Raw genomic sequence first — 27,806 nt, forward strand, 5'->3', positions numbered from 1 at the left:
TTTCTGCTATAGAGCTCTTGTGACTGAGCGCGTCGGGTTTGGAGGCTGCTTAGCTCCCACACAACCCTTGAGCTCCGTCAACAAGTTTTCTGCAAGACTTTGGGATGGCCACTCTGCGTTGCCGTCTTTGTCCTAAAGCCGCTTTGGAACTAATTTGGTGGTCTGCTCAGGATCTTCGTATGTTTGGAAGATTCATTTATGCTTTAGCTTCCTGTCTGATGCCTAAAGGTGTTGCGTCAATATTTCCATATCTGTTTTGTGAAGTGCACCAGTCCCTGCAGAAGCAAATCACCCCCATAATATGATGCCTCAACAATCTCAGGCTTGCAGACATACATACCCCTTTTACCTCCAAATGGAACAATTGTCATCATGGCCAAAAACTTTCAATTTACAATAATCAGACCTACCGGACATGTCTCTAGAAATTAAGGTCTCTGAATGAATCGGCCAATTCCTGACTGGCTTTTCCTGATACTTTAGGAGTAATTGCTTCCTCCTGACCGCATGGCCTTTCAGCCCAAGTCAGCGTAGGAATGGTTTCACTGTTGATAACTCCAGGTTCAGCAAACATCTTTGTAAGATATTTTGCTTTTGAGGAGATTGATTCGCACAGAAACAGTCATCTTTGGGATTTGGAACTGATTGGTGGCTTCGGAGGACATTCCCATGTCGTCTCACAACATGCTCCTTCAGGCATTTGGAAATTGTGCCCAGGGATATACCAGAGCAGTGGAGGTTCATTGCCTTCCAGATGTCTTGCCTTATTTGATTTTATCCACATGTTGCACAAGGAAGCAGTGAGTATACGGTATGCTTCCATTTAACTCAAATATTGTCAGTGAGCCTACAAAGCTGTAACATCATCAACCAGGCCTTACCAAATTGATTTACTTTTATCTGGTTTCAACTTTAAATAAGTTTGACTTGTTAAATGGAACAAGTAATCATACTCCATTTTATTAAAGTGCACATGTAACACTGTGCAAAAGTCTTGGGTCAGCTCACATTTCCTTGGGATTTTCTTTCAAGACATGGAAATATTTTGAATTGATCTTTACTTTATGTTTTCGGCATTTCTTGTAAATCTCAACCTTATATCCTCCTCCCCCTTCGAACTGTAACACTTTTTCAGTTCAGTACCAGATCATTTTCAGACTTTTTGTTTGCTATGCAGTTAACACTGAAAAGCTAAGTTTGAGAAACACCAGACAAACTACCAATCATGTCCAAATCCTGGGATTTGAAGACGGGAACAATTTCTAAAGCTAATTGGAAAACCATACAGGTTGGACACTTTAAATCTGAGATGCGTGGAATAAACCAGAAAAGTTTCATGGGGAGTTGTGGGGGTTTCCTCTGTGTTCTCTTGTTTTATTAAAGGCAGAAGGTAAGACACACATTTCAATTTGATTTTCTCACAGATCCTGGCCACTCTTTAGTATCTACAAAGTACTTCCCTGTCCTTCTCAAAAAGCAAGAGCTACATCCATCGTACATGTTATAAACAGTTACTTAAAAAAAACAAATATAGAAATAAAAATGTACAACATACACGTGATATATATAATATAATTTTTGCTCTTATTTTGTTTTGTTGTTTTTACAGAGGTAAAAATGCTAAGTGTAAAAAAAAAAGAAAAAAGATCTAATTTAGTACAGTGTTTTTTTTTTGTTTTTTTTTTACCAATTCTTTTTGTTGATTTCAATTTAAATACACAAGATAAGGTGGATGTGTTCAGGCACTTTGTTAATGGCTCTGACATGTGAGATCAATGTAAAAAAACAAAACAGAAGAAAACAACACACAGACACTTTCTGAATGGATTGGCCCAGTCCCTGATGCATCGTCGTTAATGGATCCAAAATTAGTAGAACAGAGCCAGACTGCAAGCTGATCCCAGTATCTTCGGATCAAGGAACAGGATGGAGAGGCTGGAGAGGATGCCATGTAAACACAGACACACACACACACACACACACACACGCACACGCACACACACACACAGGCATTCATACAGTGACACACAAGTGGGTACAGGGGACAGGATGTGTCGAACAGATACAACCAGGGGGGGAAAGAGGACATCCTTAAACACTTTTCAGCTACAGTAAAAGGACATTTCCTTGGCAAAACAATGAGGGCTGAATGCTTGTTTTTAGAATCGCAGACGTCTTTTTTACACTTTGTGCTCTCCAAGGGATTCCTACTGACATCCTGCCTCGTTTCATCTTTAAACGGCTTATTGTGTTCCCCGTCACGTTCCAGACGTTGCCATCACAGAGGCCAAGGGCTAAAGAGACAGTAAAACAGCAGGTGGGACAACGTTCCCACTTTTTTTTTTTTTCTTTCTACATTTGCTGTAAAATTCAAAGCGCACGCCATCCCCACCTCCCCCCTTTTACATAAACTTTAACCATTTCTTTCCCAGTCAGTCACAGTCAGAGCCACGCTTCTGTTGCTGAGCCAAATCTGGCATGAGGGTTGAGGGTTGAGGGGACGATTTAGGGCAGAGATTAATAGCACACACTGGTCACATGTGGTTTCAGCAAGTTTGTTTCTCATGTTCACAACAACTTTTAAAGCCCGATACGGACAGACTGACTTTCGGCGATAAACCAAGTTGCTTTATAATTAAGAGTGAATAAGTTGAATAAATCAAGGGGGGGCGGTTATGCGTTTTATTCTGAAACCCCTGGAAGTCATTTTACCTTTGCAACAAATGGCATGGTCATATAAAACACTCACTTCTTTTTTTTCTGTTTAGATTTTGGAGGAATAGGTGGATTTTAAAGAGCCTTAAAATATTAGAATAAAATAATATAGAAAAGAAATACAATTATGTTATGTGCTAACTGACCTATTCGTTTATTCAGCAGATCCTTTGGGTCACGAGTAGGCACGGGCTGGTCATGAACGAATACTTCTTTAAAAAGATACCATTTCAAAAGGGCACAGATCTTCTGCCATACTTTTCCTAAAGTGTAAACTTTGTTTATTGAGATGCCGGAGAAAGTGCCAGAGTGACTAGAAATGTGTCATTTGCCGAGCAGTGTTAGCCAACTATCTGAATGAAGGCTGCTACGCATTTTGCCTGAAGAAAATGTAACTATGAGGAAATATTCACAGTCACAAAGAACGTGCTATGAGTTGGATATCTGTAAAGCAGCAGACTGCAGGCTAGCTTCCAAGCTAACCATGAAATATGAACTTGTTCCACTTGTGTAACTCAAAGAGCAGAAGAGCATAAAGGTTTAATATTATCTGCACGTTTGCTTTGAAACTACTGCTAAATGTAGGCGGTGTTTATTTTATATTGTGGCTATGCATCAAAATTAAAGTACCAATTATCAACACGGTATTCAATTTAAGCAGAAGTATGACTCACTTTTGGTTTTCTCTTTAAAGTAAAAGCCATTTGATTTTTGGGTTAATTTTAGTGATAGTGATAAGAGTCTTTTTTTCCTTCCAGGGAGCTTATAAAGGGTCTATTTTTGGTAAGATAGAGTACAATTCGTCAGGCCTGTGCTGTTCCATATGTGACCAGTGAGAAAGTTTGGGATTTGATGGTAAAAAAAAAAAAAAAAGGGTGTGGTGATTGTATATTGCAGGCAAACTAGAGTCCATAGCTTATATATGTAGTGAGAACTTTTTTTTCTCCAAATTTCCTTGAAATTTCTTGTTACAAAAATAGTTTAAATCACGTCCAGTTGAATAGTTTGATTGTTGCAGACATCTTTAAAGAGAGAAGTGAAGTTTAGACAGAGACTCCACATTTTAAGGCATATGGGCACAAATGGTTAAATGGTAGGCAATTATTATTATTTCAGTGTTTGACCAAAAAATAAAAAATAAAAAAAATCTTGATTTCTGGATGGAGGTTCTTGCTTTGCTGAACAAAATGAGCTGACTGTAAGTAAGACTCAGTGGGTGACCTGGTTACAGGAATTTCTAGGCACTGTTTTAAGGTCATTAGGAAGATGAAGGGATGCTAGATTATCGTAGCATTACTTGAGGCAACGTTGAATCACACTTCTAAGGGTAGGTGATGAGTAAATAAATAGGATTTAAAAAAAAAAACATAAATCTTTGGAATATCTTAAGAGTATTAAAAGGATAGATTACATTCACTGAAGAGAGATTCTGTTAAGGTGTTATCGCTAATAATTCCCTTAGCTGTCTGTACTAGAAAGATGTCACATTGCAGCGAGTCTGTAGAAAATGCTGAAATCGTCAGAGCAGAAGATCTTTAACAGCTAGCTAGCTAGCTCAGCTTAAGCTGATTTTAAAATAACTAACTTCGACTGTTCCATATTCATGGAGATCAATGCTAAATTAGCAGATATAGAACACTTACTTTCACAAGACATCATTGTTGAGTTGTTGCCATTTTCTCAGTCAAATATTTGTGATATGATACAAATTTAAGTTGGTGGAGACTACTAGCTAAAAACAAGCTTCACTGATTCCAACCTTCCAGAGTCTCTTACTGGTTCTGATTTCATCTTTGACAGTGAATTTTGGAAAGTGTGCCAATTTACATTAGATAGCCATTTTAAAATGTGTAACTCTACCATGATATCAAACCTTAATGTTTATGCTAGCAAGGAAAAAATTCAATAACTAACAGTAAGACACACTGCTGGTTGGAAGCAGAAGTGTAATCTAAAGTCTCTGAAGTGTTTGATCATAAACAGAGGCATTCATATAAAAACCTGACCAAATAATAAACTAGAAGAAAAAGTTTCTACTTTCATGGTCATTATTTGACATGTAGTGAAATGCATCTCAATTCTTTCACATTTAGGACTCTAGAAGCTGTGCTGAAGATTCAGTCAAGACTATTTTTAGTCTACAGTCATGAACGTGCATGTTCATCTGTGCATATGCAAAAAGTCTTATTTCCAAGGTTCCATAACACTACAGCTGCATTATGTCAGTCTAATCTCGAGTCCACCAAAAGGGGAGTGAACTGTTGAATTTTGTGACAGGCTGTCTTTTTTGTGCATTCCTGTGCTTTTCCAGGTCTTGTAAGTTGTTTAGAAATTATTCCGACAGCACAACTTCTCCTAGTAATGTTGACATTGTTCGGCAGAGAAAAGTGACAAACCTCTCAACGGCCTCTTGCAAAAGTGTAGACGATCGATATCCGCAACTGTAGTGTCATATTTCCACAAACGTTTTTAGCTAAACCGCCCAAGTCAGATGTAACGGGGAGTCCATGTGAGGATTTATTGACGTTTCTACAAACTCACTATGATAAGACGTCTGTCTGCTCACAAGAAAGGGACCTGTTGCTGATAATACCTTCACAGAACCTTGCTTCAAAAATCTAAACTGTGCCTTTAAGATTTGTACCGCATTTGTTTGAGGGAGGAAAGATGTCTGCAGAGAACTATGAAGAGTATATACATTAGCTTTACTACAAGCTGCAGTACAGACAACAAAAGGCCTCAACTTACACTCATATAAACACATACATACGCGCACACACACACACACATTCCCAAAGAGGTGTAGTGTCTGATTTCTGTTGAACTGAGCGGGCCTGATGTTTGAATAGAAAATAAACAATATGGCCACAGAGACATTAAAGGAAAGAAAAAAAAATACAACAAAGAATTCAAGTTCTTTGAGGCCAAGTCAATGTACAAATATAACAATATAAAGTACCTGCATATGTGATACATGACATATAGGTTGGCTATAAAAAAGGCCCCCTGAAAAAGACTGCTCTCTTTAGAGCATGAAATGGCCACATGGAGAGCTGAAAGAACTGTCTGCCATAAGGGGGAGCTTATCTTCCCAGGCTGTTCACAAAATGCACCAACAGTTTTTTTTTTCTTATTTGGCTTATTTCAGTGTCTGGAATTTGTAGAGAAACCCAGAAAAACCAAGGCAAGAGAGCGAACGGCCACGACCACTTGTTCCTCCTCTTTGAGCTTTTTCCCCATCCCTCCTTTTCCCTGTGCTTGCATTGGGTTAAGTTTTTTTTTTTTTTCCCAATGTTTCCTCTGAGAGGATTCCAAGTACGACATCTCAGCTCTGGGCCTTGTGTCGGCCTCCGCAGCAGCCGCATGTGAGCCCCACCCGGTGGCAGGCGTGGAGGGGCGGGTAGAGGCAGAGGCACGGCGCCACTGCGGACAAGCCTAGCAAAGCCAACCAGCGGGTGCCAAGTCGGCCCCCGCCGCTACCCTCGCCTCCGTCGCAGGAGCAAGGGTCTGAGTACTCTCCCTCTGGGTCAGACATGCAGTGGTAGAGCATGGTGTCTGCCAGCCACATGCAGCTGACCCGTCGGATGCACACTCGCAGGGGATCTGGGGCGTCCTGGCATCGTCCTCTCCGATTTTCGGAGAGGTAGAAGGCCTCGCCACAGTGCTCGCACTGAGCACGCTCCAACCCTTTGTCCTTCCGCCCCTTCCTTCCATTGGAGGATGGGGAAGAGCTCGTGAAAAATGACCGAGGCTGGCTGGAGACGGCCGAAGAGAAGGGCTGGTGGTAGGAGCCGCTGTGACCCTTAGAGTTCAAGGATCCTAGGGCAGGGTCAGAGTCTGAGGGCGACAAGGAAGGTGCCAGAGGGTAGGTATAGTCGTGCTTCTGCGCCTCTGTTTTGTCGAAGTGTACATAGGACTCTGTCTCATCCGGGTGGATGTATCGATCACGCACAATGGCGTGTCGGTAGTCCTCATAGCCCGTGTTCAAGGAGCGATCCGCCTGGCGTCCAAGGTAGCGTTCTGTGCTTCGCTCCCAGCTGCGCTCCCGGGGGTTGATTCGGACAATTTCCTCATCCTCGAAGGTGACGTGTCGAGGAATCCGAGACAATGGCTGAAGGGGAGAGACAGAAAGAACCTTTACTTGAGCAAATGTCGTTAGACAAACGTACAATACAGGCCACATTTATAGGTACACCCAGTAAAGAGCATTAAAATAAACCTGTCTGTAAACCAAGAAAAATCTCACTGAGGCCTACCAAGTTACTGTCAATGTCCACCCAGTTGAGTGTCCACACAGATCATACTACATCTCCCATGACACACTACCACAACAACCCACTTTTACACAAGTTGTACTTGTGAGAAAGTCAAATGCAGTAAGAAAACTGATTGCACTTTTTGTTTTTGCTGTGCAACAACAAACCAGTGCATTCACATCAGCCCTGTTTAGTCCGCTTTAATCGAACTCTAGTTTTCTTTTCCTAGAAAGTCTGGTTCATTTGCGGAGGCATGAATGCACAATCGAACTCTAACTTGGACCAAAAAAGCAATTTCTTGTCCACCTAAGAAACCCAGGTCTCGGTTTGGTTGAAGTGAAATCTGATGCAGTTCCAATCCATACGTGAATGCCAAGGAGAGTAAGAGACCCCTCCAAAAGAAGGAACCGAGCAACAGTGCATGGCATTCTGGGTATTTACAACCACAAGAAATGACTCGTGGTCTTTTATCAAATACGAAAGAGAAATCCTACAACTACAAAAAATCTGACGCCATTCCAGAAGAAGGAAGAAGGAAGATGTGCTCAGTGTCTTTTTCAGAGGTTTTCATGTCATTTCCTCCAGTGTTTCTTGGTGCAGTGCCACCACAGGCGAGGTCATCAACAGGTTTTTCAAAGGCTTTGGATCGTTTGACAATGCAGAGTGAAAGCAAACCACATCAGCTGAAATTGTAGCAAATGTTGGGACTTTGGTCCGTAATCGAACCTAGCGTACTGGACTATCAGGACATGCGTCACGTGGTAGTGAGAGAAATGCAACTGCACTAATCAATGAATAGCTAATACTTGAGAAGATGCATATCTATTCAACTGTGAATAAAGGAGACCCGTTTACCTGGTCCAAGTAGTAGTGGTCTGTGAGGCGGTAGGCATCATGCAGGTCATGTCGATGTCCTGGAGTGCACTTATGTCTCTGAGGAAGGGGCGAGGACTCGAGCGGCGGCAGGGAGCTGTCCAATTTCTGAGAGGAGTTGGATGAGCTGTCTGTGGCGTTCTGAGTGTACAAACAAACACAGGATGTGTGCTCAATCGCTGCTGTTTCATTGGAAGCGGCAGACAAATAGCCAGTGTTAGAGTACACCGTGATTGGACAAACAAAAACAGGAAGCCTTGTAGCAGCACTGATTGGGAAAAAAACAGGAAAACACGTGAAATGTTTTGTTAGAGCCACTTCATCAAAGCTTGGATCGCTGCACGTTGGGTTCAACGTTCAAGGCATGAAGAGACAGGAACATACCTAAGCCCATCTTAAGAGACCACAAAACCTTTTTAAAACTCAACAACAAACATAAAAAAATGACTTGCAATCTTTTACAGCAAAAAGATTGCTTAAACATTTAGTGAAGAAGAAACAGAAACAACTTCAAAAATGCTCCAGATAAAGTATGTGGTGCAACTCAATATCATAACTCAAGACATTTGCGCACGGTAACCAGAGTCACCTTTTTTGGCCTCTCCAACGCCCCCCCCCGATCTTAACTCTTCTAGCCTCACAACAACCTGTCCTCCTCTCTCCCCCATCGCACTTTTCCCCACATTCCGCTTCTCTCCTCTCTTGCCGGCACTCTGCACTGCTCTGCATATGCCTTTGTGTGTGTGCACAAATAGTATCCTGTTCCTTTTCCGCTAAAGGCTGTCAGGGCTCAAATCCAACCCAAACCTTGGCCAGACACAAGGCAGTCGGGCTGTTGCCATGTCGTTCTCAGACAGACACATTTTCAGACGGAGCAAGCCAGGGGTCATCCTCTGAGGGCTCCGTCTGACAGGCAGGTTGGTGCTGCTCCTGTCTCATCATGTCATCATGGTTATTTGAGTGCATGGGTAGGCGCTATTCAAGCTGCGGTTCAGTCCAGTGAAAGGGATGAAAGAGTGTAACTGGACTATGACAGGCTAAATAAGTCACTGGTGATTAAGAAAGGGAGAGTTAGAGGAATAGTGTCTTACAAAGAGCTACATGTTTGCACTGTTATGATTATTAAACATGTAAAGACAGTATAAAATTATTCTTCAAAGCTGCAGTATGTAATTTTTATTTTTTTTAAAAAGAATTTTTTTTCCCATATTTGTTAAAACTATCACCATGTCATGACAGTGCAATACGAGACACAGAATCTGTGAAAAGACTGAACTCCGCCACCTTCCCCCAGTGCTACCATTGCCATTTGAAGAAATGCGCCGCTCCCGGTCAAAAACAACCAACCAGAGCCAGGAGGAGGGTCAGCGCTATCAATCAACCTCATGTATTCGCTGCTTACTGTGTTAATGGCGTAGAAACAATTTACCTTGACAGAAAAACTGCTTATCCGCTCTTATCAGTGGCTAGTTGGCATTCCAAACCAGAATGCTAACTAGCCTTCCTGGCAGGAATGCTAATTAGCCTTAGCAATTCGGGCAGGAATTAGTCTGATATTATTATTATTTTACACATTTGTGAATAGGGAAAAAATGCCACACAATTTGATTATATTATATCTATGGCCAACAATTATATTAAAACTGTGGCAACACAGTAGCTACAATATTGTATATTACAATTTTTATTACTTTATTTAGATATTTATATAATGTACTTATCCTAACCTAATGTAGCTCTTAGCATGCCAACTTTTGCCAACAAGGACTGTAGCTTACACAGAGTATGTTTTTTCTTTATTTAAAATAGAAGCCTAGTGTCTAATTTCAACATAAAAGGTTTTGCACTGCTAACCTAAGAAATGTAGATCAACATAGCTTGTTATTCGAGAATGAGTTGTTCTGTTGCTGAGTTTATTGCTACCATTCACTTATTCAATAATCTGAGACAATCAAAAGTACAATAGATCTTCATTCAGTAATTTGTGCTTTCATGTGCTAAGCTGCTAGCTGAAGGTTTAATAGCCACTTTTGCATGGCAGCATGTTCTGAGCAGTACTAAGCACAGTAAAGAACACTAGTCTAATGCAACTGCTGTCCGACACACCAGACAGTCTAAGGACCCTCTGCTATCGACTAAGCCACCAGTGGTAATAACCTTTGGTCCAGCTGGTGGATAGAGGATATTGATCGGATATCCAGTATTGGATATCGCTGACAAGTCTTCCTATTTTGGCCTGTGATCATTGTTTGCATGCCAGTGACTCTTTATGAATGTTCAAACTGCAAGCACCTGTTCAACATGCAAACACTTGTAATCATAAATATTGAGCAAATTACAATGGTTTTCAGTGTGCATCGACTGTAGGTTACATACAGTCCTGGGACATGTTATCTGCAAGCATTTTGAAACCTTCCATTACATACCACTTCAGATCAAATCTGGGATGTTATTTGAGCTATATGACCCAGATCTGGTGTGTGTGTGTGTGTGTGTGTGTGCGTGTGTGGGGGTGTGTGTGTACGTGTGTGTCGGTCTGCTCTGTCTGCTGAAGCCATCCCCATTATATGTTGCTCCCCACATGGATACTGCCATGCCGAGAATTTCCCCCAGCTTTCTTACAAAGCCCTGAGAGCAGCTAGCCAAAAATAACATAACATACTGCCTCTGCTCCTGGTCCCGCCCCCCTGCAGAAGCCATTACTGGGGGGGCGGGGGGGGGGGGGGGGAGCGGATACGGTACAAAACCAGTCCGACTCTGGCCTCCGTGGCTGCAACTAATTCAAAACACAGACCAGACTTTCTGCTGCTGAGCCCAAACGCCACAAGAGGACAGAGAAAGGGGGGAGAGTTTATATTACTGGTCATCCTCTTGCTGTATACTCCCGTCCAAGGCTGGACGGAGGGCATTTCAGGTTATTTTCTGATACAAAACATGGCCCGACTAAAAGCCCAGGAGGATTCATCCTTCAGCAGGCCAGACTTGCACGACCTAGAATTGCTCCAATAGTTTTCACTCCCCCTGTTGTGAATGAGCCAAAATAGACACAGAGACAGGAGACATGCAGAACGGGGCTGGACTGAGTTAAGTTTAGGTTTGATGAATGAGGAATAATTTAGGGAAGTCCATCATTGCTGGTGCTCTCCCCATCCAACTATCCAGCCGCTAAATGGCAGACTGACGAAGCATTTCCCCTTGTCCATGACTGTGCACCTCGCAAGCTCTATTGCAGTCGCCATTCCCTTTAAGAGGTTGTTCAAACCATAAGCGACTTTGCATTACAGACAAACTGTTATGGACCTACAATTCTGCACCTGTTGTCAAAAATGTATAGTAAGAGAATGTAGTACACATAAATTTGGCCATGTTACAGACACTATCATCAATAGCCTTTGTTAGGATTTCACTTGATAAACCAATGCAAACCTATACAACCAGTGCAAAAATTAATTGTGATGTGGTTGGAAAATAATCCATAGCTGGCAAAAAGTGTGTATGTACTCAGGTTCTTCAAAGTTAATACGTCGCAACGGTGCCCTACCGAGCAGCTACAGAGGCAAGTCTCTACCGGCTTCTGCGAAATCTTTGCAAAACAGCATAAGCTGAGGCAAATCGAGTAAAGAGTGAATGTGGACAATTTTCAAGTCTTGCCCAAGATTCTAAATTAGATTTAGGCTCATGAATTTGACTGGGTCCTTCTATCAAGTGCATGTGTTTTGATCTTAACCATTTCATTGTGGCTCTGGCTACATGATTAGCAACCTTTGTTTTCTTTTCTTTTTTTTTTTTTTTTGCCATTGTGTTCGGGGTGAATGTGCAGAGAAAGCTTTCGATTACAAGCAGTGCTGTGCTTGAAGACCCCAAAAAGTCAATGATGGTCTACAGTGACCAGGACACCTTCTTCCATAGATATGATGTGTCCCCTTAAGGCAAGCAGGACTTCCGATGGCTCTTTTGTTGTCACTATTCCGTAAAGGCCGGATTAGTAGAACCATGAAGCTAGTAGTTGTCTTGTCGACATATTCTTCCACCTGAGTTGTTGATCTCCTCCACAGTTACAATGTGCCTCTTGAGTTTGTTCTCTGATTGATACTCTCCTTACTGAACCTGTCACTATGAACTTGAAAGCCATATATCCAAAGGTCAGCAGCTATATCATACTTTTTTCAATGATGGGTTAGCAATGCTAATTCAGATGTTGAAACTAGCTTACTGCTGAAGCCAACTGATGATGCTACAATTTAACTTAGGAGTACGACACTAAAGCAGCTCAATGAGGCGTTCGTGGTGGCAGCATGTTGGGGTAGATGTGTCAAATTAGTTCTGATACAGATTAATTTTGAAAAGTGCTCATCATTTCTTCCAAACTCCACATTTATGCACTGCTTTGTGTTGATCTATAACACAAAATTCCAGTGGAAAACATTTAGGTTTTGAGGTTGGCAAAGGTAAGGAGATGTGGAAAAGCCCAAGAGGCATCAGTGTTTAACAGAGCACTGTGGATAGCGGGATCAAATCCGTGACCCCACAATAAAACAGTAAGACATGAGGAGCTCAGGTCTCGTTGCACGGAGCCGCTCTTCAGTTAAACCTCAACATTTTTGTGGTGATCCAGCTGCTCGTTTACACACCACCAGTGACCGGAGCCTCTCACACCAGCACTTTCTGACACTTTTCTGTAACATCCCCGCAGAGGTGTGAAGTACTCTGCTTGTACGAAAGTGCACATGCACAGAACGCACAGCTTCAGGGTTTCTTCTGCGCATGTGTGGGCAGATTGCAATGGCAGCAATGGCAACAATGGCAGACAGCATCGTGATGCGTTGAGCTGCTTAACGTGTTCAGTTTAACACGTGTGTTACGTGAGCACTTCGTTCGTGGGAGACAAATACGGGTTATTTTTTCACAATGAGGTGCTAGCCAGTGAGGTGGAACTAAGGGTCAAAAGCGCAGATGCATTCAACGACATGGTGAAACCACAGCGCCATCTAATGGCCTGGCATGACAACTTCAGTTGACTCAAAGTGTCTTGGCGGTGCCATTGAAACATGGACCTTTTTTTTCCCCAGTCGACATCCAAAAACACCAGCAGTTTCCAGGCAGCGGTCTCACTATAATTTAATGCCTACAACCTTAAGAGGGAAAATCTAAAGTTTCAACCAAACCTTTTTGTGTGCCGTCAACCACGTTATCAAAGAAGTCAGAGATGAAAGATTCACAACTCATAGCACTCCAGTAGAGTTGTGGTATAAGCTCAATACCACAATTATCCTATAATTTAGACAAAATCTAACTAAAGAGAGAACTCTGATCAAAGTGGTTAAAGGCTGGCATCACCTGCAGCTGCAATGCCAAAGAGAAACATACAGGCCTACATATATGTTCTCTGGGTATTCTAGATTAAAAATACAGATAGGACAGCTGATGGTAGACTCTTTAAAAGAAGGCAGAAAAACGGGGACTGCTTTGTAATATGCTAAACAAATCCTACTAAAATGGAAATATTAAGCATATTTTTGTATCTTGTAAGGTTTTATTAACTGCTGCAACATTAAGTTTGATCTGAAATATACCAGTCTTTATTTAAAAAATAATAATAATAATGCAGTTTCTCTGTCAACAAAAGCGAAGGACTGCTTCGAATTCGTTCCACCGAAAGCTTCTACAGTATTCCCCGCACCACCATCCCTCCCCCGAAGCCTCACCTCTCCACTCCTGCTCATGTGTTTGTGTGTGTCTCTGTGGTGGCTGTACACTCCCAGCAGAGCACCTATTAGTCTTGGCCCTAACAGACAGCTCGAGTCAAAGATGAACCACGAGGCACTTCCTCTCGTAAATCAGCAGCCCCGCACTAAGCTGGGAAACAGCTGCTCCGCGCAAGCTCGGCGGCTCCTCTCCCTTCCAAATGGGAGGGCGCAAAGATAGTGTGTGTGTGTGTGTGTGTGTGTGTGTGTGTGCGTGTGTGTGTGTGTGCGTGCGAAGGGAGTTGGTGGGATACAGGAAGTGACCTTGTGACCCTGCCTGCTGGCTCTGGTGTCAGATTTCAGTACTAAAGGAGGATGTAAATGGTGGGTTCACATAAAATGTCTTTAAGCTAACCTAAAGTGGAGATCTATCTGCTGTGGCAGGTATGCACAACAGAAGACTAATATTAAATCCTGAGCTGATGAGATGTAGTTTGTAAATGTTTTATGCAGAAGAACAGCAGTACGGGTCATCATTGTACGTTTCACTTCGGATTCTTGTGGCAAGCTTTTCAATTACATAAGATTTGTAGATGGTAGAAGATTAGACACTGTCATGTCTAGTTTGGTGTACTGTGATATTTTAAGCACAGCCCTTTATTAGGATGCCATACTAAAGTTTCTAAAGGTGAAATCACTCCAGCCCTTGTTAATCCCCTTTAATCAAACTCCAGTTAGTTTGTCTACAAAGTCCAGTCTGTTTACAGATGTGTGAATGCGTAATCAAACTCTGATGCAGACCAAAAAAGCAAACTCTGGTCCGCCTAAAAACCCAGGTCTTGGTTCGGTTGAAATGAACAGTAGCACAATTCAAATGCATATGGAAACCGCTCCGAATGCAGGAAGCAAACTGCATTCCAGGTAAATACAACCAAAACCAACCGAAAAGTCTAGTGCTAGTGCTAACGCCAGCAGGAACATGTTGCTCCATTAGTTTGGTATATTTGGCACAATAAAAACAAACAGCACTACATGAAACTATAAGAAATGCTGCAATTTTGGTCACAAATCCAGCCAAGTCTACTGCACTAGCAAGTGTGAAAACACAGTAAAAGTATCACAGTATTCTTGGTATATTTTGACTTTATAGTCTCCTAATTTTGAGAAAAAATTGTAGCCTGGCCTTAGTACTTTGACAACGTTAAATTCACTGAATTTAACGTTGTCAGAAGTTGTAAAACACGCTTGACAGACAAGATGGCGATCCTGGGTGTGCTGACATCACTCTGAACTATGGAGACCCAAGTAGTGCATTGGTGAAAAATAAATGGATTTATCACCCAGCCCTACTTTATGTCATATATTCTGTATGAAGGAACAGTTTTGAAACTTTTTAAAACCGTAATGGTGACACTGGTAACCAGTTTTTGAGCCCAGGTTCTACGTATGCCAAAACTCTCTACGACAGTCCGGGCCATTGTCAGACTCTATGAAAGTGGCATGATGTTGTGTTGCAGCAACTGCTTTATCCTTTGTTGCAGCATAAACAAAAGAAAAGCAGCAACACGATTACCTGGCAAAATAACACCGCCACTAAGGGCCTACTTCTTCTGTTTAGCTTCTGATGATTGTGATAAGAGATGCACTTCTAGAGCAACAACATCTACATCACTGCGACATAAACTTCTGTAAAGTTAAAATTCTTCCAACCCATGAGACCGGAGGTCTCAAGTAAGTGTCAAGTGAAATCTGTCCTGATCAGCTCAGGATTATTAGAGCTTATTGATTTGAATCTGATTGTTTTAGGGTGCATTCACACCAGCTCTGTATAGACCAAATCAATCTAATTCTAGTTTGTTCACCTAGAAAGTCTAGTTTGTTTGGGTAGGTCTGAATGCGCAACTTAACTTATATGGACCAAAAAAGTGAACTCTGGTCCAACTAAAAACCTAAGTCTCGGTTCAGATGACACGAGCTATGGTACGAATACGTATGTGAATGCAAGCAGAACGGAGACCGCTTCCAAAGCAGGAAGCAAACTATAACGCAAGGACTTCTGGGTAAACGCAAGCAAAGCAAATGCATGAGTCTAGCGCTAGCAGGAGAAATGGATCCTGGTCTTTTACAAAAATCAAAAGAATAGCCCTACAACCACTAAAATCTGACACTATTCCATTTTTGCTTACATTTTCTGAAGAAGAAGAAAGTTGCGCTCAATGTCTTCTTCAGAGGTTTTTGTGCCGTTTCCTTCAATGATTCTTGGTGCAGCGCCACCACAGGCGAGAGGTGTGAGGTTTATCAAGTTTTTCAATGAGTTTGGTTTGTTTGATACAATGTAATATAAAAGAGAACTGCAGCACCTGAAACCGTAACAATTTTGGTCCCCAATCGAGCCGAGTCCACCTTTCAGGTGTGAAAAAGACCCTTAGAGTAGATTTTAAGGTTTTATCATGCGAATGGAAAATTAAGAAACAAAACACATTAGGGTTGATTTTTTTGTCCTTGTCAAACAAAACCACTTCATGACTTGAACTTCCTCATCAACATCACACATGCTCCCCTCTGCCCCCCGACCCTGTAGTGGGACCCGCAGCCAGCTCATACCTCAAACTACGACCCCCGATAGAAGATTACAATCAGTGTCGCATAGTTCCTTTAAGAGTTACTTAGTTGCTTCTTTTGGAGGAAGAGGAGCGAGTTGAAACATCGCCTTACATGCTGAATGTAAGAGCTCACCCCACGCTGAACGCTATGAAACACGTTGCACAATAAAAGTTGGCTCTGCGACTTCCTCTGCCACCCGCTCAGCTCAGAGATGCATCAACTTTGACCCTCTCTCACAAACAGACCAGCATGGTGCAAGGCAGCCACAAATGTCAGGCCTAAAACCAGCAGCGTGAATGCATCGCCGTGCATGAGTGAGATTCCGTTTTCGTGCATTTGTCGAGGGGGGAAGAAAAAAAAAAAAAAACCCCAAAGAAGTTTTAATGTTTTGGACTCATTTTCTTAGGGACTCTGTTTATTTAAAAAAAAAAAAAAAAACGCTTACAGTGAAAACATCGTCGTCCCCCAGTTCTCCCTCGTTCTGGAGTGCCGTAGAGGAAGTCGTGGAGCCTGAGGAGAGGGAAACATCGCAGTGAGCAGCTCGGAAAACGCAGCTGTATCTTTCATCTCTTTTAAAGTTGCATTTGCAGTAATAACCGACTGTCAGGTTTTACAGCTTCTGAATGTAAACTTCCTCATCCTGTCGCATTATCAAAACTTTAGAAAAACTATTTTCGGAACACGTTTCTCCACATACTTTGACCTCATTCATTTCCTCGCCATGACCGACCGGTTTTACCTGCCATGTTTTGGACACCGCCCACTAAACACCGGAGAGGAGCTTTCTCGTCTCTCTGACTTTCTAGAACTCTTAACTTCAACGTGGAAGAAATGGACGCTTATTTAGTTCGAGATACACAAATTACAGTTTTGTTGCCAATTTCCAGTTTTCGTTTATTTATTTATTTTTTTATCTTTGATCTCCTGATACTGATTTTAGCAGAGCAACATTTTCCTTAACCCTTGTATGTAGAAATGGGGTCCAAACGACCCCACACACGTAAAACTTGCATCATTTGCCATAGTCCTCTACGTTTGCCTCAGTCCTCGCACGCACAAGGATTAAGAACTATAAATTATATTGATATTAGGAGATGTCAGACTGTATGAGATGCTTTTCAAATGATCATTGATTATTCAACAATTATTAAATGATTAAGGAGGCAGAATGTTTGCATTTTATATTAGCATTAGCAACTGTGACTGTGTTTATTCTCGACAAAATGAAGACCCTTTAAACCTTAACATAAATTTCCACTCAAAAGAATTGCTTTCCCCACTTTAACCTTCCTGTTATCTGCTACTCTCTTTTTAAGTACTAGTCTGAATAAAAGTCCGACAAGACTTAAGTTAATCTAATTTCCTCTTTAAATCACTTGTTATACCTCGTATTCTTCCACTGGGTATGGAATAAACAAATGACCATGGTAGAAATTTAGCCCAGAAAGCCGCCTTGTTTGTGAGGTAACATGTTTTTTATTTACCAAGAAGTTTTGCACAGGGTTTTGTGAAGAAACAGCTGCTGAACATTTCAAATTTGTAGATATTTGTATCCAGCATTACAATTTATTAATATCAGATTTAAAAAAACAGCTAATTATTAAACTTAATGTAGTTTAAATAATAACACCTATTTACAGTCATCTGTAGATTAATAATAAGTAAAGAACAAATCCTTCATTCAACATAAAATTTAGGCTGGCCAAGCCATATAGTTACATAAATAATAGTTTTTTTAATCATATTTATTGTTATACCACAAAATATTACAATCAAATTCTAAGTTCATATCACTCACCCCTATTGCCGAATAAGTACTGACACAGCAAATGTTTACCTGCTTATTACAGCCGTGCATAAAGTCAACATATGACGCAGTCAAACCAGTATCAAACACGCTGAATTTGCATTTTCTTGTTTTGCAAATTTTTAAGCGTTCGCTCAAAATTCACACGAGAATTAAATGGAAACACAGCTAGTGACGACCAACCAAACCCACATTCCAGCACGGCGTACCTTCAGCCAGGTCTTCAATTGCTTTGTGCACCCCTCTGTCGAAGGCTCTGGCATCAGCTGGACACTGGAACGACAGGCCGCACCGCCTGTCCTCCACCTTCCAGTGGTGAAATGTCGGCATTGCGATGGTGTACACTATGTCCTTCCTCAGCGGACAGTCCAGGATCACCTGTGCATCCGGCCAGTAGCAACTCAGCATCACTTCCCACAGTCAAAAGCCAAAACGCAAACGTTCGGGGTATTTTTATGTCTTACCTGTTTGTCACGCAGCCGTTCCCCCCGGATGACGAACTGGGAACTGCTGGAGCCGGAGAGATTTGTCACCTCTGTAGGAAGGAGGCGACAGACGCCCACCCGGGTGAGGGCCCCCCCATCCTGAGCCAGCCAGCCGCCGCTTGAGTCGTCCCGCGTCATCACCACCGCTTTCACACGCACGATGTAGCTGTCACTGGATGGAAGGATGAAAGAAAGGTGGAAGATTGTTAGAATGGGGTTATCAGTGTGACATTTGTGTTTGTCTCAGTCTTAAAATGCTAATTACAGGAAACCGACCGTGCTTTAAGAAAAGTATTAACTGATTCATCGTTTGAATCATCATTTGAAAAAAGTCTCTTTAGGGTCATTAGATGATTGCTTTGTGAAAGTACAGTCTAGTTTCCAAGTATGTGTTAAAGCTGCTTCAAGTGCAAACCACTTCCTTCCGTAGTAAAAACAGAACAACAGGCAAATCAATACTAAAATGCTTTCCTTTATGTTAAAGAAACTAAGAAAAAAACAACAATTATTTCAAATATTAAACAAAAAACATCCTTCAGATAAATTGTTAATATTCAAATTCTGTTTGTTAAAGCTGAAAATGCTGCAATGTCAAAGTGGACTTAATGCCACAGAAGTTTTGTGCAGCATTGGATTCACACCCTGACAGACTGTTTGAGGGCGTCGCAAGTCACGACTTTGTTCGGTCCTCACTGTGCTGAAGTGGGAGGTGTTGCACCAGGATAAGTCAGCATTAAACACCCTCACACACATGTTAGCGTGGCTATCTTTGTGGGGATTTTCCATTGACTTCCATTCATTTCTACAGCCTAGACCTTACCCTAATCCTAACCCAATCCCTAACCAAAACTCAATTCACATCTTAGTCCTAAATCTAATCCCTGACCCAAAAACAGCAGGTCCCTGCAGCGTAGTATGTGTCAGGAAAATGGTCCCCACAATGTATTGCAAACAAATGTGCACACACACACACTCACACAGTAAAACTAATGGAAACAGAGCTCAATGTTCAAACTCATGGTCAGCAGTCATAATCTTAACTGGAATATTTCAGAATGACACGAACACAACTTCAAGTGGCGGTGTTGAATCTCCCTTGGTACTTGACTTGATCGCATCCCATGTAGTTAACAGGCAGTTTGTCGTTTTTGTTTTCTGCATTATGAATTACAAAATTTCAGCGTTGGGGTTTTAAATCATTAAGTGGAATGTACAGATACGTTGCAAAAACTGAGGCCGTCCAAGTAACCAAATTTACCAAATAAAACAGCCACAAAGCAGTGAGGATGTTGTTTTTGGACTGTAATATTACAAAACATTTTTATTCCAGACTGCATTTAAAAAAAACAAAACATAGCTGCTGCTTGGGCTTAAAATGAGTGATAGCAGCTTCCTGGTTTCAATAGTTTTATTCAAAAAAGCCTCAACTTCACCAGCACATAAATACTTACAGCTGCTATCCGCAGTCACACCGTTTCGCTATTCATCTGAGAGAATAACACTCAAAACTGCCCAACTAGAGGTTATTCTATGCCATTAAGCATCTTCTGATGTTTTTAGAAACACTTCCTGCAGTAGGACTGGTTTGTCTCACATATCCTGCAGAATAAGGTTTATTTTGTATTTTTATGCACTTTTTATTAGATCACAACTGCAGGGTAAATTAAAATGATCTATCCTGATATGTGTTAAAGGTTTCCCCCAGAAAACTTGCTAAGCCTGGTGGTTGGGCTATAGGGTAGACATTCATTCACCAGCCCATTGTGCTTTAGAGTTAAAAAATGTTTAAAGTTGACAGGAAATTTTAAAATATCACTTGATAATTATGTTATTGAAAAATTGGAAGATTTATACCTTAACACCAACAATAAAGTCTAAAAAAATGCAAACATTTTAAAAAGACTTAAAAAAAAACACCCCCAAAGCTTAGCTTGGTTTGGGCACAAGTAAAGCCTGGTGGCCCACCAGGCTTATAATACTCTGAGGGAAGCCCTGCGTGTTGCTGAGCCCCAACATATTATTATGAAATTGTGGGCGTTTCCCTTTGTGTTTTAGAAGGCAACTGCAGTAAAACAAGAAATTAGTTCTGTTACTCCAAATAAGGAAGCAGAGCAGTTAGATATCTAAAAACAAATGTTAAAGAAACAGGATGCTTCTTTGTTTCCACATGCAATTTGTGTATCAAGACAATAAATTATTGTGTCTTGGAAGTTAAACAATTTAAATTACTGACAAGTTTAAATATGTCATGATTATTTTTTTATTATTCTTTATCTGCTGTTGTATCTATCTAATATGTAGGACTTGATTGCTTTCAAGTTATGCTTCAATTAAAACTTCACATCTGTAAAACACTGAGGCAGTTTGTCATATTTGTAAAGAGCTAAGACTGCGATACAATTAAATTATAAATTCCGAGCACCAAATCAAGGTTCCCATTGTATTCGGCAAAGGCTACTAGCAAATAGCTAGATGCAACAATGTTTTAAAAAGTGCTTTCAAATCGCTAAAATCTTCTAGCATATGTACAGCTTGTGAAGTGACAGACATTTTCTCTGACTGAATGGTGGACAAAGAACCACAGTGCTGTACCTCCCCCACCTGCTGCTGCACAGCGCCAAACAGACAGCAAATGAAGCCACTAAACTGTTCCTGTACTGTCAAGAAAAAAAAAAATTAGACTGAAAATATTTTTGATTGCAATAAATCTAGACAGAACGCTGCAGGTTTTCTGTAAAGCACCAGAATGCAGGCTAGCAACTCTGCTAGCTAGCCCGATTACTTGGCTAAACAAAAGCAGCAGAAAAGCAAAAAGGGATATTATCAAGCAAAATGCTCATTTCAAAATTTTTACTAAATTACCATATGTTTAGTCTATATTATGAAAAGAAAATAAATATCGCAGATCCCATTATTATACAGTAACTGTAACTTTGAAATATAGCTAAGTTTTTGTTTAAAAGGGGATTACATTATGCTTTAAATTTTTTGTTTTAATTTTTAGTGTTAATACTGTAAAAATTGGCCTTTTTACTCAAGATTATCATACTGTGACAAACTCATGTCATTCCAAATTTGCCTTTAAATGTAACATTTGCAGCCCAGGTGCAGTTTTTGAAAACGAAAGTAAATGTCTGGCAAGTTATTTATCAAATTAGCCAAAGTTATGCTTTCACATCTAAATGAGTATTTCTATACTAAAACACTGAAAAGTCACTAGGCAATAACACTAATAACACTAGTAATCAGGGAAATAGTTGCGTTCTTATCCCAGCTTCTGATCGTTTAAGTAAGACGACAGCCAACTGGAGCCTGAATCGGACACGCATCAAACCAACAAACAAGATAATGCAGCCACAGTTTAGTCTTGAGGAGCACAAAACAATACATGGCAAAAAAAAACAAACAAAAAAAGCAAGCAGGAGACAGGAGGTGGAGCAGCAAACAACACGAGCCATTCCCCAGCCTTAGCATGACAGCCACCACCCTCACGGGGACACAATGCACACGGTCCCAATCCTCATGAACGACCCGACAATAACAGGATGTGCCTCTGTATATTGAATCGATGCTCTTTGTGTGTGTGTGTGTGTGTGTGTGTGTGTGTGTGTGTGTGTGTGTGTGTGTGTGTGTGCGTGTGTGTGTGAAGGGGTTGGGGGTTTGAGGAGTGACGTTAAAAGAGATATGGAGGAAGAGAGGCCGAGTGGGAGTGAATGGGAGAGGTGTTATATAATTAGCTTGCAGATAGTCAAAAGGATCTAATGCACATACACAATCTCTCTCACACACACGCAAACACAGGTGGCAAAACTGGTTCACCAGTTCCCACCCACACACATTCATAAAAGTGACTGAATGACAGACTGGCTGACAGCAGACAAACAGCCCATACAGAAAAGCAGCCACACAAACACCCACGTTTGTGCTTTTGTGTAAGACATGCATGCATGAAATGAGATGTTTATTTTTCCATCTAGCAACTACAAGTTGTTGGTTTTTCTCTTTGGACAATATGGGTGCAATAACTGAAAGGGTCACGTTTAAAAAAAAAAAGGGAAGATGTTATGAAACAAACCAAACTGGGAGGTTCAGCGGTGTTTACTGGCAGAGGACAGAGTTAGCCATAATTTCGGTGTGCAGGTGGAGTTGTACTTGTCATGTGAAAGCACGATGGGCGTAGGCAAAAAGTCATTCAGGTTCGTCTGTGTAGCTGGAAAACTTGAAAAGCAACAAAGGAAATAATAGAAATTTAAAATAGACACCTCACTTACCTACTTGTGTTTCCATTAATCTAAACTAACTGCAAGCTAGCTTACACTGTAAGCTAGCAAGCTGGCTTAAAGTGGGAAGCTATCTCACAGTTCTTTGGCTAAATGAATAAAATTGCTTATAAAAATAGGCCTCATGTGTTATACTTTTAAAATATCATATCTTGACTTCATTATTTTCATTATTCCAACTAGAGAGATGTTAGCTTTAGATAAAATATCTTCCCATGTAGTAGATTGAGGTTACTACGGAGGCACATAAAGCTTTTATGCAACTTTTGTAGCATACCAAAATAATAAGAAAACAATACAGAGAAAATTCATCCTATTTCCATCAAAGGAATAAATAGCCTTGTTCCAGGCAACTACGATGGATTATCACTGTACGCCTCAAATAAAACCACCAAAATAAACACCTCAATCCAGCTATAGAATGAATAACACCCCAAACATAGAGCTCATTTTCCACATGTGGAGGCCAAATCTGAACAAGGCACATATGCTGCCAGAATTAGTTGACCCACATGCAGCTAAATGAGTCCAAACACCCAAAAACCAGTCTTCCCTAGTAATTACCACTGAACCAGAGCTCACCAACCAACATTAGAGCACTCCCACACAGACTACGTCATTATATGCCAACTACATGGGACTGATGAGATCACTTCTAGCATTGCAGAAAGAGAACGATGATGTGTTCTTCTGCTTGAGCAACAATTTCTCCATTAACTGCTAGAAAAGCAGTTTATAAATAATTGTGCTAGCTAGCACGAGGAGTGAAAAACTACACAGCAGAAATGCAACCTTTTGCATAAGCAGTGACAAGAAAAAATACAAATAAAATTTTGTTCTTGCCTAAGAACTTCTAAAAAAAAAAAAAAAAGACCTACACTTGATTTTATTTAAATTAGGGTTCTGACTGGAGTTCAACACATTTATTGAAACGCTTTGGCTAAACTGAGATTAAACCAAAAATACAGCGCTTTTAAGTCCTTACTGCACAGATTATCCCACCTTTTACTCCTTCAACTCTTCATGAAGTAAACAGGATAGCAATCTGACACCAGCTTGCTAAGCTACCTGAGTCAGCTGTTTACCAGCTACAATGTTAAGTGTTACTTTTACAAACGAGGTGTGGTGCTCCTGTCCCTGTTTTTTAATGACTGAATATTTCTGAAATGTAGCTGCGTTTCCATTACAAACGTGCGCAAAATTTTTCAATATGCCGCTAATATCAGCAAAAAAAACAGAAACAAACAACAACAACAACAAAAAAACCCCCCGACAATTTCACAATTGTGGTGTTTCCAGTAAAAAAGAAACACAATTAAAATCACACGATAAGCTAACATCCACTTCTGGTTGTTTTCGTCATCTGGTGTGATGAAAAATAAAATGTTTCTATTACAGTTTAGCGAAGTAATACACTAAACTTGATACAGCCGAGATGCCGCCTCATCCTCGCATGGGTTTTTGGGCGTCGTGTGGCGTGGTGGTCGTACAGTGCGCCCCGTATACACTACAGAGCTACAGACAAAAGGAAAGGGAGTTGTTCTTTAAACTGGCATTTTTCCATTAAGTTGCTTTTTTTGTAATTCCAGTTTGCACATTTACATGGTTAATGGAAATGCAGCAAGTGAATAAGATTTTATTCACTGCCCACAGCTGGCAGGCAGTGGGCAGCAATGGTTAGAGGAGACGCAGCTTAACTTTATTCTTTACAACTTAAGAAAACTCTAGAAAACACTGGCACTTTTTTTTTTTACTGAATGTTCAAAATGGCAGTTTGACTGCAGTAACATTTTATTAAACCAGCTCGTTCCGTGCGTTAAAGTAAATCAAGACTCCATTACTTTGAGCTCCAAGTCATTCATTCGTTATTTTTGTCTCTGTAAAACTGCTATAGAAAATGTTTACATTCGGAAATCCATACTGTTGCCTTTACATGACTCAAACACACATGACGAATCCAGATATAGCGCGACAACATCCAAGCCATCCACATACAGAAATAAACACCAAATTCTGCAATAAATAGACACATGTGCTTTCAGATACACGATCCAGGCTATCAGTTCTCTGAGATGAACTCGTCACATTTTGGTCCGTCTTGTGACCCATGTCTAGGGCCCCGTCTGCCGGCAGGCCCTGTAATCTGTGGTTGGAACACACAGACAGCCACAACCAGCAGCAGAGCACTGCTTTAATACCCTTGGAGGAGACTAAACATCTTGGCACAGATGCACTCACACTAACATTTAGGAACTGTGAATCTAATTCTGTCCATGTCAATGTTGCATGAAGTGCTGATGCTGAGGAAAAAAAAAAAAAAAAAAAAAAGGGCCGACAGCTGCTTTGAAAAAAGACGACCGATGGGCTGCCGTCGTCCATTCATACAGACTCCAGCATAAAAACATCTTAGTTGATCACTTTTAACTCAGCCGTAAAGTGGCTGTGAATTTTACTTGGCGTCACTCACGACCAAATGTGAGTGATGACTCAGTTCGGACGGGCGATAAGCGGGGAGCGCACCGCCTCGCAGATAACAGCGGCGAATCCGTGAATCATGGCCTTTGATAATTTATTGTAAGCCAACAGGACAAAAGTGCAGGGTGTGTCAGGCAACCGTGTCCTTAAAAAGCTCACCTACGTCCAATAGCCAGCCGCTATGCATTTGTTGCAATGCCACTTATACTGCATATCAAACAATAAGTCATAGGCGCAACAGCCTGGAATGCAAACCTGAAGTGTCACTAACGAGAGCCCCGAACGCTGTCTGCTGAGTTTTCAAACGGCGAAAGCACTGAAATGGCCGAACGTGTTGGTTGCAAAACGACACATTTGTCCAAGTTCATCTGAAAATAGCGTGTTTTGAGTATGCTCTAACAGGATCTACCTGGGTTTTCCTGACCTATATAGATTTCTAGTTTACTTCAGAGTAAATTTGTGATATGTCCCAAACCTTTGTTTGATTTTTTTTTAGTGAACAAAACTCCTTCCTTCCTCCCCCTCAGTATTTCAGTTGGTGACGAAAGTCAGAGTCAAACCAGAGAAAACTTAATTTTTCTATCACTGGCTTATTATGAGGTTCGTTTTTAAAAGAGAAAAAAAACATGCAACTTAGGAATGTGCTATAGTTTTATACTTTGACGTTAAAGAACCAGAAATTCTGGTATTATTTTAAAATGGTCTTGATCAATATTTTGTCATACTTTCCATAGATCTGTCAAAGTTTCACTTTGAAAACTTGACTTGCTTTTCATTCATTTTCAAGCTAGTACTAGAGAACTCTTTTGCTAGGTTACTTGAACACTAAATCATTTAGGCATAAAATGATCCCTAACACAGGAGATGAACCAGTCTTGTGTCCCTACAAATGGATAACTGAACAAAAAAACCAAAAAAATTACAAGATTTTAAACAGATATGCACTGAGAAAACAACTGATTTGGTGATTTTCAGTTTTTTTTAGATCAGGCTGCACGAAAGTGAGAATTTCAAGAAATAACAGGAAGGTTAAATGTCTTATTTTGTTTCATCTTTTTGACCTTTAAGCTCTTATTTGCTGTGAGACATGAGGAATTTGGATATGCTGGCAGGCTTTTGGAAATAACAATGTTGAGGTAAGGATTTACATTCTCTAGTCTAGATTATAAACTTGGAAACCTTTGTTTTTGTGATTGTAAGCTAGCTAATCATTAAGATGCTACGCCATTTTAAAATGTCAACTCTAATATTTTTTTCATTTTAAAAACCTGTCTAACAATGACTTTTCTCTCTGACACACACACACGCGCGCCCACACACACACACACACACACACACACACACACACACACACACACACACACACACACACACACACACACACACACACACACAATTTAATATTAGTTCCTAATAAGAAATCTGACTCCTAAAAATCGGTATCAGCGGGTCGAACCAGAGTTTGGTATTTGTTACCTTTCATTGTTAGCTATTTGCTGGCAGTCTTCAGTAGGAATTGCTTTGCTTCAATTTCTCTCATTTGACCTACAAAAATACTAAAGCTAACATAACTTTGGCAAAAAAAAAAAAAAAAAAAAGCATTTTAGCACCAACAAGTTTCTCATAGATTCTCAGTTTGCTTAAAGACAAATACAATAAATTTACGCGATCAAGTTTGGAGCTCGACTCTTCCTTTGTCCTCCTCATACGAGACGGAAAGTATTTGATGTAAAATTAGTAAAAAAAATAAAAAAAAATCAAACAGTAGGCAGAGGCTAAAGAAAAGGTAATCGAGACCACTTTTAAAATTTTACAGAGCACGACTGCACTTGAAGCATGGCACAAAAACAATTAGAGCTGCTTTATAACTCTTTCACCATGCCCACTTTATATTTATGCACAACAAACAGGCTATTGAATGTGCTCCAGAGTTAAATGGACCCTGAGTATCCCCCCTTTGTGCAACAGGGCCGTAATAAAACAGTAAACGGGGCTTGGAAGCCGGCTTGGAGAGGTGTGGAATCCAGCTCATGTGTGCCAGATAAATGGGCCGGTGAGGGCAGTCCAGCCATGTGTGATAAGGGTGGCTATACTTCCTGTGATAAAGAATGACTCGCCACACCTCTGCATGATCAACAGCACCACACACACACACGCACACACACCCCTCTCTGCACACAGTATGCGCTCTGTTTGCTGCAATCAGGAAGTGACTGAAGGGCACTTCATAATCAGGATCATTTCATTATTGGTTTGTTTTCTGATGAATGCTGACAGAGTCTCACGGCATTGCGTGACCCCCCTTTACAAAGGTATCGCAATGTATGGCGTGCAAGCAAAATAAAACAAAAACAGAAATAAGCTGTCGTGATGCTTCCAAATGTTTGAATTAGCTTATTTTCTGACTTATGAGTATGAACTTTGATGTCTTTGGTTTTTTGTTCCTACTAATTAGACCAAGTAAAGGATGAAAGGTTTTTAATTCGATTTGTTTATGCTGAAGGACAATTTGTTGCTTGTTTGGTACAAATACACACGCTACTTAGAAGACAGGATTCGTCTGTTCTATCTGATCTTTTTAATTTTATTACCCCTCATTCAGAGAGACAGGAAGTGCGGGGTTGGGA

General features: G+C 40.8%; 1 protein-coding gene across 1 annotated transcript in view; it reads right to left on the bottom strand.

Annotated features, from left to right (window-relative positions):
* Positions 1-1,344: 1,344 nt before the first annotated feature.
* The window catches only part of LOC106913490 (sprouty-related, EVH1 domain-containing protein 2-like), a 38,547-nt gene continuing 12,085 nt past the window's right edge, over positions 1,345-27,806 (bottom strand). Inside the window, exons 2-6 of the mRNA XM_014980116.2 lie at positions 18,404-18,596; positions 18,149-18,317; positions 16,578-16,642; positions 7,827-7,985; positions 1,345-6,826 (exon numbers count right to left, since the gene is read on the bottom strand). Coding sequence (XP_014835602.1) covers positions 6,041-6,826; positions 7,827-7,985; positions 16,578-16,642; positions 18,149-18,317; positions 18,404-18,596 — 1,372 coding nt within the window. The 3' untranslated portion in view covers positions 1,345-6,040. The remainder of the gene's footprint in view (positions 6,827-7,826; positions 7,986-16,577; positions 16,643-18,148; positions 18,318-18,403; positions 18,597-27,806) is intronic.

Source organism: Poecilia mexicana, unplaced genomic scaffold, assembly GCF_051168715.1.
Source record: "Poecilia mexicana isolate PSO_F unplaced genomic scaffold, ASM5116871v1 scaffold_15, whole genome shotgun sequence".
Taxonomy (NCBI): domain Eukaryota; kingdom Metazoa; phylum Chordata; class Actinopteri; order Cyprinodontiformes; family Poeciliidae; genus Poecilia; species Poecilia mexicana.